This window comes from Vombatus ursinus, unplaced genomic scaffold (assembly GCF_900497805.2).
Source record: "Vombatus ursinus unplaced genomic scaffold, bare-nosed wombat genome assembly UNPS02012958.1, whole genome shotgun sequence".
Classification (NCBI taxonomy): Eukaryota; Metazoa; Chordata; class Mammalia; order Diprotodontia; family Vombatidae; genus Vombatus; species Vombatus ursinus.
In genome coordinates, this window is record NW_020952736.1 from 1,405,762 (window position 1) to 1,415,760 (window position 9,999).

Consider the following 9,999-nt stretch of genomic DNA (forward strand, 5'->3'; position numbering starts at 1 on the left):
AATTGTAAAATGGTGTTGAACAAGATGGCCTTTTTTTTTTTTCAAGCTCTAAACTCTATATTCCTATTATCCTAAAACTAGCCAGTGAATGGCAGAAATAGGGCTGGAACCCAGGTCTTCTAACTCAGTTCCTTGCTGAGCAGTATCTGATTCCTGAATACTGCTGAGTTTGCCTTTGATATCAGTGTCACAGAGAGCCCCTGCAGGCTATCAGGCAGGTGCAAGTGATCTGATCCAGGTAACTGTGCCCTCCAAATGACTTCTGTAGGTGTGTTTAGTGACAAGGCAGGTACAAGAAAGATGGGCTCTTGCCAAAGACCCAGCCCAAGGGATGTTTTAGATTTTTTTCCTTTTATGCCCCTGCAACCAAACCCAGCTGCTCCAGCACATATATAAGAGCCCTGAACAGAGGTCTTTTCATTCACTGGCTCTGGCCAATTCCCTTCTGCTGGTGGCTACAGTTCTCTGAAGGTCCTCTCTTCTCCGCCAGCCATGATTGTCAGATCTCAAGGCATCCGAGGCAGCTCCAGGGGCTTCAGCAGTGGGTCAGCAGTGGTGGGTGGGGGCAGGCGGGCTGGCTTCAGTTCTGCCTCCATCTCTGTCGGTGGAGGCCGTACTTGCTCTTCTGGAGGCTTTGGCAGCAAGAGTCTCTATAACTTTGGAAGGAACAGGAGCATCAGCACGGCAGGGAGCCGGCAAGGGGCTGGCTGTGGATTCAATGCTGGAGGCTTTGGTGCTGGAGGCTTTGGTGCTGGAGGCTTTGGTGGTGGAGGCTTTGGTGGAGGCTTTGGTGGGGCGTTCAATGGCCAAGGGGGATCCAACTTCCCTGTGTGCCCTGCTGGTGGGATCCAAGAGGTGACCATTAACCAGAGCCTGCTGACCCCACTCCACCTGGAGATTGACCCAGAGATTCAGAAGGTGCGGACAGAGGAGCGGGAGCAGATCAAAACCCTCAACAACAAATTTGCCTCCTTCATTGACAAGGTGAGCTGTTCTAAGTCTAGATAAGTGCAGACATTAGACTGCAGAGCTCTGGGGTCTCACACTGAAGGAATCCTGGATTTGGAATCGGAGTACTTGGGTATGAGGTAGGCCCTGATGAGTACTAGTTGTGTGACCTTGGGCATGTCACTTCCTCTCTGGGCTTTAATTTCATCATGAACAAAATGACCTCTAAGTCTAAACTCTAAAACTCTGTGATTCTTTTCTAATATGCTATGTGGCATGAAGCAAGTCGCTCACCCTTTCCGGGTTTCAATTTTTCCTAGCTGCAAAATGACGTAATTTCTCTAACTCAAGTGATCATAGATCAGTTTCCAGATAGATAACACACAGCACTCCACCTGGAGTCAAGAAGACCTGAGTTCAAAGCCTACCTCAGACCTTTATTTAGTTGTATGACTTTGGGAAAGTCACTTAACCGCTATTTGCCTCAGTTTCCTTATCTGGAAAATGGGGATAATAATAGCACCTACTCCCCAGGGTGTTGTGAGGATAAAATGAAATAATATTTGTAAAATATACTCTGCAAACTAAAGGTTTGCTACATAGCACTATCTAAATGTTAGTTGTGAGTGCTACCTACTGGAACTGGTAGGTGAACTCAGGATATTATAGAGACCAAAGTAAACCTGCTGGTGATCTTTGAGCTCACAGGCTGTGCTATGACATATTGGACAAGTGATAAATCCATTGGATTCCAGTCCCTCTGGTTGTAAAGTAGAAATCATCATTCCACTCAATGGCCTCCCTACTTTAAAAAAAAATTTTTTTTTAATGAGGCAATGGGGCTAAGTGACTTGCATGGGGTCACACGGCTGGTAAGTGTTATGCATCTGAGGCCAGATTTGAACCTAGGTCCTCCTGATTCCAAGGCTCTATCCACTGCTCCACTTAGCTGCTCCTATGGCCTCCCCATTTTGAGAAAGTTTTGGCTTGGGGAAGAATATAGCTTAACTCTGTTGGAGGGACTGTGAAGACAAAAGAATGGCCTCTCCTCAAGCCTATGTCTGGTCTAGCCAGTGGGCTGAGTAAGAGCCAGATGTGAAGGCTGGTAGAGTGCTAATCAACCTTCAAACAGCTGAGTCACGAATTGTGAAAGAACTGGATGAGTATAATCCCTGATGCCCTTTCCCCCAGTCACCAAGACAACTCTTTCATGAGTTCTACTCAGATAGGCTTTTAAAAATATGTCTAAATCCTGCTCATCCTATGTAGAAGGGCCAGATCAAGAAAAGTTTGAATGTATCTCATTAGAAGTTGACAAAAGAGCCCTGGATGTGGGGTCTAAAGACTTGTGTTCAAATCCTGGCTCAGTCACTTACTACCTAAGTGATCTCTAACAAGATATGTAACACCTCCCTCTGTGCCTTGGTTTCCTTTTCTGTAAAACAAGGTGACTGGATTAGAAAATTTCTAAAGGTCCCTCTAGTTCTAAAATCCTGATTCTTAATGATTTATTATTCTTGTCAAAGGCCAGGAAGTGGGGATTATCATGGCTTTTTTGAAGTATATACTAGTATTAGAACATGTAATATATTACATCTTCTAAAGCTAATGTATATCCTAATACATTACTAAATATACATTGGTATTAGAATGCATCTGTGTAAACTTAGGAAGTATCATTGACTCTCAGTGCTTACAGATCTGAAGGAGACCAGTTTTGAGGTCACCTTGATCTTCCCTTATTTCACTGGGCTCAAAACTAGATCATTCCAAGCTTCTTCCATTTATGCACTAGATATCTTTTTTGTACAATTATTTTTTTCATTATTAAATCTTATTTTTAATTTATGGAATAAAACAAGCATTTCCATAACATAGTACAATAAAAAAGGTGATCGCACACAAAACTGTGTATCTACTATGCACAACTTGCCATTTCTTTCAAATATACAGTGAAATTATCACGTAAATTTCTTTTTCTCCCTTCCCTCCCCCCCACCCTAGGGATGGCTACCTATATACACAAATATATATATGAAAAATTATTCTATACATACTATTTATCAGTTCTTTTTCTGATGCAGATAGCATCTTTCTTCATACGTCCTTTGTTGTTAATTTGGGTATTTGTAATAGTCAAAATTACTTATTTTTTCAAAGTCATTCTTAAAACAATATTGTTGTTATTGTATACAAAGTTCTCTTGGTTCTGCTTGTTTCACTCTTCATTATTTCATACAAATCTTTCCGTGTTTTTCTAAAGTCATTGAGCTCATCATTTCTTATAGCACAGTAGTATTCCATCACAATCACATTCCACAACTTGTTCAGCCATTATTAGTTATGCACAATTATTTAGGCGTTGTCTTTCCCATTAGGATGTGAGCTCCTTGAGAGCAGGACTGTGTTTTTGCCTTTCTTGTTATCTCTAATACTTGGCACAATGGCTAGTCACATAGTAATAAATGCATAGATCTTGAATGACTGTCCTTCCACTGGCAACTCCAAGTGAGGGACCATTTAAGGCAGAAGTTATCACTGAAACCAAACTGAGAATTCATGTTTGAGTGCTTACCTAAGCCCTTATCCTGGTGTGACCTGCCAAGCTCCTTTCACTAGAGGAAAGCTTGTAGTTACTATAACTCTAATGCAAATCAGAGTCATAGACTGTTGGTATTGGAAAGAATCTTAAAAATACAACTGTTTCATTTAAGAGATAAGGAAATTGAGACCTACTATTTCTAATGTACCTTCAAGCTCTGAGTTTATGGTTATTCTTCCCTCTCCTTCTAGTCAAGATTAGATGACTCACTTCCCACCTCCCCTTCTCTTCATATGGAAGGTATTTCTCTTTCAGGAACTCAATTGCCGGAAAAGAAGAACTGTGTTCTTTCCAGGAACTCTGTTTTCAGATAAACCGGCTTTTATTTGATCTACCTTAAGCCCCTTAGGCCTTGGTGAATCAATTTTTGTTTCTGAACAGGGGGTTTCCTTTCTATGGCTTGTTTGGGTTAGCTGAGCTGCACTGCCCAAGGCTATAGCTTCTGACCCTGGCCACTTGGCTTCTTTTTTTTTTTTGCTGTAGGTGAGGTTCCTGGAGCAGCAGAACAAAGTCTTAGAGACCAAGTGGAATCTCCTGCAACAGCAGACAACTACCACATCTAGCAAAAACCTAGAACCTTACTTTGAGACCTATCTCAGTTGCCTGAGGAAGAACCTGGACAGCTTGCTCAATGACAAGAGTCGCCTACAGTCTGAACTGAAGACTATGCAGGACAGTGTGGAAGATTTCAAGCACAAGTGCGTAGGGCCTGGAATAGTGGGGCAGGGGCTGTCCCACTGCCAGGAGCCGGGCTGGCTGATTTATGGGGTCTCTTCCCAGGTCTAACTTTCGAGGAGCCTGACATCATATGCAAATAACCATTCTCAACCCAGGCCTACTCTCCTTAAGCTCCTAGTCATTAGTTTAGAGTTGGAGATACTGAAGGGTCAATAAAGGTCATTGAGTCCATCTTCGTTCCTCCAGACATCCACATCAATAAGTTGCATGGTTAAATAAATGAATGGATAAATGCATAAACAAATCAATGAGAAAGTGATTTCACATCACCAATAGCCTAGTTGACATCTAAAACTATATATCTCAAAGTCAACATGTCTAAAACAGAACTGATTATCTTGCCACCAAGCCAAGACCTCTTACAAGTTGAAGTTCAAGAATTAGAGGCAGTTTTGATGTGATAGTATGGCCAAATCCAAGACAGAGTAGTGGAAATAGGACTGGTTTGGTAGTCAGGAGAACTGATGTCTAGTTTCAGCTCTATTAGTGATGAGTTGAGTGACCTTGGGCAAATCACTTCTCTGGGCCTAAGTTATCCTCATCTGTAAAATTAGATTAGATGATAGTTCAGGTCCCTTTTAGGTATGGCATTTATGATTCTGATTTCCAACTCTAATAAGCAGAGTCAACTAGAGTAACTTATCTCAAAAAATTGGAGACCAGATAGGTACATGGTGGTGAGAAAATACAAGTCTTTCTTCTTGTGCTAAGAGAGGCTGTTTCTACACTGTACCAAAGGGTTTCAGATATTGGCAAGGCATCACTAAGATGGCCAAATTGGGTAGAAATCTTGAATTCTTTCCCTCTGTTAGCATCAAATTACCTGGCTGAGGGCCCACTATCCTCTGTGTGGCATCATGTAGACAGAAGTCCTCAATTCCTTTTCCTCTCCCTTTAGAACAAAGTTTTAAATTTTCTCTTTGCTTCTATAGTGTCAAGATTGATTTCCAGGGTTTCAGTCTTATGGAAGAATTCCAGAGAATTCTACTTTCTGGACATTTTCAACTATCTGAGTGTTTGGTAGCCACTAGATATGCAGCGCAAGAAACACTAGCTAAACATGTTTTCCCTCTCCCGCCCCTCTTCTCTCTGACCCCGACAGATATGAGGAAGAGATCAATAAGCGTACAGCTGCTGAGAATGACTTTGTGGTCCTCAAGAAGGTAGGATGTGAGCTCTCCAAAGGGCTGTTTTCATGATTTTTTGGTGTGTGTGTTGTGTGTGTGTGCGTGTGTGTATGTGTGTGTGTGTATGTGTGTGTGTGTGTGTATCTCTGGAGCCTTTGAACTGTGCTTTGCAATATTAGGCAGTCAATGAATGCTTATTGAATTGAGCTGATGATGAAGAGGGCAGAAAAATGCCCGTGATGCCTTCTCTTTCCTTTTTTTGATCAATCTTTGACCTGATTCATCTAGTTTAGCTATCCCTATTGAATCAAATCAATACCCCAAACCCCTTTTCACTTAATGGTGCCTAGGTCAAAGGGAATTGGGGAACTGAGCCAAGATCTGAGAAATTAAGGCTGTACAATTTGATTAATTCATCCTCTTTCCCCCAGATAGACTTTAGAACTGTCCCTACAGGTAGAATTTGATACCATACTGGCCACTGTCTCCTTCAGTTAGTTTTTTTTTTTTCTACATACTGCTTCAAATCCAACTGAAATTCTTCCTGTTCCATGTCCTTCCAGTAACAAAATGCTACCTTATCTGTCTCTCTTTGTAGGATGTAGATGCTGCTTACATGAACAAAGTGGAGCTGCAGGCCAAGCTGGATGCCCAAAATGATGAGATCAACTTCTTGAGGGTCCTTTATGAAATGGTGAGGACTCTTTTATTGTCCTCTGGATCTGTGATACGGTTAGTTAGAAATAAGGCCCTGTCTATTTAAAGGAACTCTTCTTCCCTGTCTGGAAAATAAAAACTTATTGGAGAAAAACTCAAAATGGTGGAAGTGATCATAAACCAGAGATTCTATGTATGGAAGTGATTAGTTCTATTAGTGGAATTCTTAAGGGTCAAAAATTCCATTGGCGAAAGTGACCCATTCCATCTTATGGAATGCCCCCTGAGTTAAGAGCAAAGTATTCTTTTCATATGGAAGCTACTCAATGAATACTAAACTAAATTGAATTAAGAACTTTTGAAACTCAGTTCTACAAAAACTGAGTAGGACTACTCTCCTATAGAAATTAATAGCTCATATTGCTGTTACCACTGTAAAGTTGCCAAAACACTTCCCTTACAGCATCTCTATGAGGTATTTAGTACAGTGGAAGGATTATCATTTCACAGATGAGGAAATTTTAAAAATATTTTACAGATGAGGAAATTAAGGTTCAAAGAGGTCATGATTTGCTTACAGTCACATAATTAGGAGATATGTGTCTAAGGTGGGACATGAATCCATGTATTTTGATTATTAAACCATGACCTTTCCCTCTATGCTATGCTCCCTCTCAATGATTCCTCTCTCTCCTACTGCTTCCTCTATGTAAGTGTTCCCAAGGGGCTAAGCAGCTTTAGGCCAATCCAAACCTCTATGGTCTAGTCCAATTTAAATGGAAAAAGTAGATTTTTAACAATCAGAAATAATTTAGAAGGATATACCTTAGAGTGCTGAGGTGAACATCTATCTTTGTATTTTGCAGGAACTGTCCCAGATGCAGACCCATGTCAGTGACACCTCTGTGGTCCTCTCCATGGACAACAACCGATCGTTGGACTTGAACAGCATCATTGCTGAGGTCCAACTACAGTATGAAGATATCATCCAGAAGAGCAAGGCAGAGGCTCAAAATCTGTACCAGAACAAGGTGAGTGATGGGAGAATTGGAGGTTGGGGATGGCCATGGTCTGTGGGGCTCTGCTTCTGGAATTTCTAAGACTACTCCACCGTCCATCAATAAGTTCTTAGTGAATTCAAGTAAAAGCCCCGGCTAAGCAGAATCATGACTAATCTGCTTCAAAGGGACCACATAGATGTGTCCCCAAACCAGGCAGAGATGATTAAGGATTATTTAATATTTGGAAATGGGTATTCATGCCATCCAGCCTTAAGAATGGAGAGTTGACCCAACTTGGCATTTCCCTGACCTTCAGGTCCAGCAGCTTCAGAATTCTGTTGACCTGCATGGTGATAGCCTGAAGAATACCAAGAGTGAGATCTCTGAGATCAACAGGATGATTCAGAGGCTTCGGGCTGAGATTGAGAACGTCAAGAAGCAGGTGAGTCCCACCTCTGTTGCAGAGCCAGGGAAGATGGCATGGGGTGATACAAAGGTTCGGGGAATGACAAAGCAGAGGAATGCAAGAGAGGCAAATAGGTGAAGTGGCTAAAACAGATCAGATGGGCATCTGTCCTCTTAATAAGAAGGCTAGAGTAAGGAAACCCGGATCCAGGTCCTAGCTCTGCCCTAACTGGGGGGTGACTTTGGATGAGTCATTTCCCCTTACTAGTCCTCAGTTTTCTGTAACAACAATAGCAATAATGATAACTGACAAGTATCTATCCCTTTTGGGTTTTCAAACTATGTGAGGCAAGGTGGTATATATAGTGGTGAGAGTTCTGGATTTGGAATCAGAGTTAATAAGCTTTTTTAATACTTTATTTATTTATTTTTGGTGAGACAGTTGGGGTTAAGTGACTTGCCTAGGGTCACACAGTTAGTAAGTATCATGTGTCTGAGGCCAGATTTGAACTCAGGTCCTCTTGACCCCAGGGCTGGTGCTCTATCCACTGAGCCACCTAGCTGCCCCTTAAAACTTTAAAGTCAAAGGATTTGCATTTGAATCCTGACTCTACCACTTACAATCGTATCACTCTTGTCTAGTCTCTCACCCTCTCTGGGACTCTGTGCTGTCTGACAGTTAACATTTCCTTGCCCCGACCCCTCTTAGTGCCAAACTCTGCAGACATCAGTGGCCGATGCTGAACAGCGTGGGGAGCTGGCCCTGAAGGATGCCCTCAGCAAACAGACTGAGCTGGAGAGTGCCCTGCGGAAGGCCAAGGAGGAGCTGAACCGACTGCTGCGAGAATATCAAGAGCTGATGAACGTCAAGCTGGCCCTGGACCTTGAGATTGCCACTTACCGGAAGCTGCTGGAAGGAGAAGAGTGCAGGTGAAGTGGTGGCAGAGGTGGGGAGATAGAGAGAAGGTGGAAGCCAGTAGCAAGGAAAACAAACCTGGCTTGTGAGCCCAAGTCTCTCCCCTGCTGCCTGGTTCAAGTCTCCCCTGGAATGTTTAGAATTTTGGTCAGATCTGCTCCAGGCCAGAATAGTTTTCTAGTGAGAAGCATCAGACACGTAAGCATAAGGGCCTTTAGTTAGACCTGAGGAAATTTTCCTTCAAGAAACTGTTGTTCAAATGAAACAGGAGGTATGGAAACAGTATTCTCATCTGTTTGGGAGGGTGAGAGGAATAATCCTATCTAGATGAAGGGACTGGACAGGATGACATACGATTCACTAGGTATTTTTCTCCTCCCACAGGATGTCTGGAGAATGCCAGAGTGCTGTAAGCATCTGTAAGTAGTCTTTATGTCCTCTCGGTCATATACTGAGTAAGATTTGGATTTTTGGAGCCTTGATCTTAGATTTGTTGATTTAACCCAAGACTGTTTATTAATTTTTTTTCTTTTTGCTTCTCCCCCTACAGCTGTGGTTGGTGGCAGTGTCAGCTCTGGAGCCCTCGGAGGAGGATTTGGAGGCCACTCTGGCCTTGGGCTGGGCAGTGGTTTAGGTAGCGGAAGCGGCTTTGGGATTAGCGGTGGCGGCTCTAGCACCAAGATCGTCTCCTCCTCCAGCCTAACCAAGAGGACCGGCCGATAATGGCGAGATGGCTCCCTGTACCCACCTGAGCACACTGCAACCCTATCTCCTCAGTTTCTGTGCCTCTTTCACCTGAAGCTCCTACCTCTGCCCCATGCCCTCTGGGCCTGGCTCACAGGAACTGCTTGAGGATGAAAGAATCCTTTTTTCTCCCCCTTTCCAAGGATATCCGTGAGGGGATAGTGTCTTTGGCCAACTTTTTCTGGGTGTTTTATTGCCTTATTGCTGCTGTGGGCTGGCATCCTGACTGGACCAGGAGGAAGTTATCACTTGACTCTTCATCTTGGTCAGATAGAGGAGAAAAATAACTAGGAGATTTTTTCCTCCTCCTTTTAAGTAATCATAACCTTTTCTCAATAATGTGCGCCATCTCTTACTCATAAATGGCACTTCTCAATCTCTTAACCAGATATGCAATCTTCTAGCCAGACCATGGTAGGCTTTGCATTCTTCCAAACAGACATGCCCTTTCCCACCCAGATACGCTTTCTTCCACCCAGATCGGGGTTTGTTTACGTTCCTACAATCAGATACACCTTCTCCCACTTAAAATAAGTGATCTAATATTTTTGCCTCATTTATGCCAGTTCAAAATTCATTCTCCATCACCAAAAAGTAAAAGTCCTGGTTCTTCAAGGTTGACACACAGTCAGTTGTCCTTTAATCTCCTCCTCTTTCCCCCACTGCTCCCTCATTATCTTGTTCTGTTCCTGTTTTGGTGTATCCTCAATAAAATGCATGTGTCATTCATCCTGAGCCATTTGTGTTTTTAAGTAGGACATAGGGAAGCATGTGGCTGAAATTATTCAGGTAGTTCATACCATTGAGATAAAAGTGGCTTCTGGGTGGAATGATTTATTTATGCCGGGGATTCTTAACTTT

At 42.7% G+C, this 9,999-nt stretch overlaps 1 protein-coding gene across 1 annotated transcript; it reads left to right on the top strand.

Annotated features, from left to right (window-relative positions):
• Nucleotides 1–492: 492 nt before the first annotated feature.
• LOC114040326 (keratin, type II cytoskeletal 4-like) lies at nucleotides 493–9,780 on the top strand. The gene is made up of 9 exons (XM_027858401.1): nucleotides 493–984; nucleotides 4,034–4,248; nucleotides 5,391–5,451; nucleotides 6,014–6,109; nucleotides 6,939–7,103; nucleotides 7,390–7,515; nucleotides 8,188–8,408; nucleotides 8,779–8,813; nucleotides 8,945–9,780. The coding sequence occupies exons 1-9, from the start codon at nucleotides 493–495 to the stop codon at nucleotides 9,115–9,117; spliced, it is 1,584 nt and encodes a 527-aa protein (XP_027714202.1). The 3' UTR covers nucleotides 9,118–9,780.
• Nucleotides 9,781–9,999: the final 219 nt, after the last annotated feature.

Coding starts and splice junctions, on each gene's coding strand:
- LOC114040326 (XM_027858401.1), top strand. CDS start 493: ATGATTGTCAGATCTCAAGGCATCCGAGGCAGCTCCAGGGGCTTCAGC. Junction 5,452..6,013: donor ACTTTGTGGTCCTCAAGAAG/GTAGGATGTGAG, acceptor CTCTCTTTGTAG/GATGTAGATGCTGCTTACAT. Junction 7,104..7,389: donor AAAATCTGTACCAGAACAAG/GTGAGTGATGGG, acceptor CCTGACCTTCAG/GTCCAGCAGCTTCAGAATTC.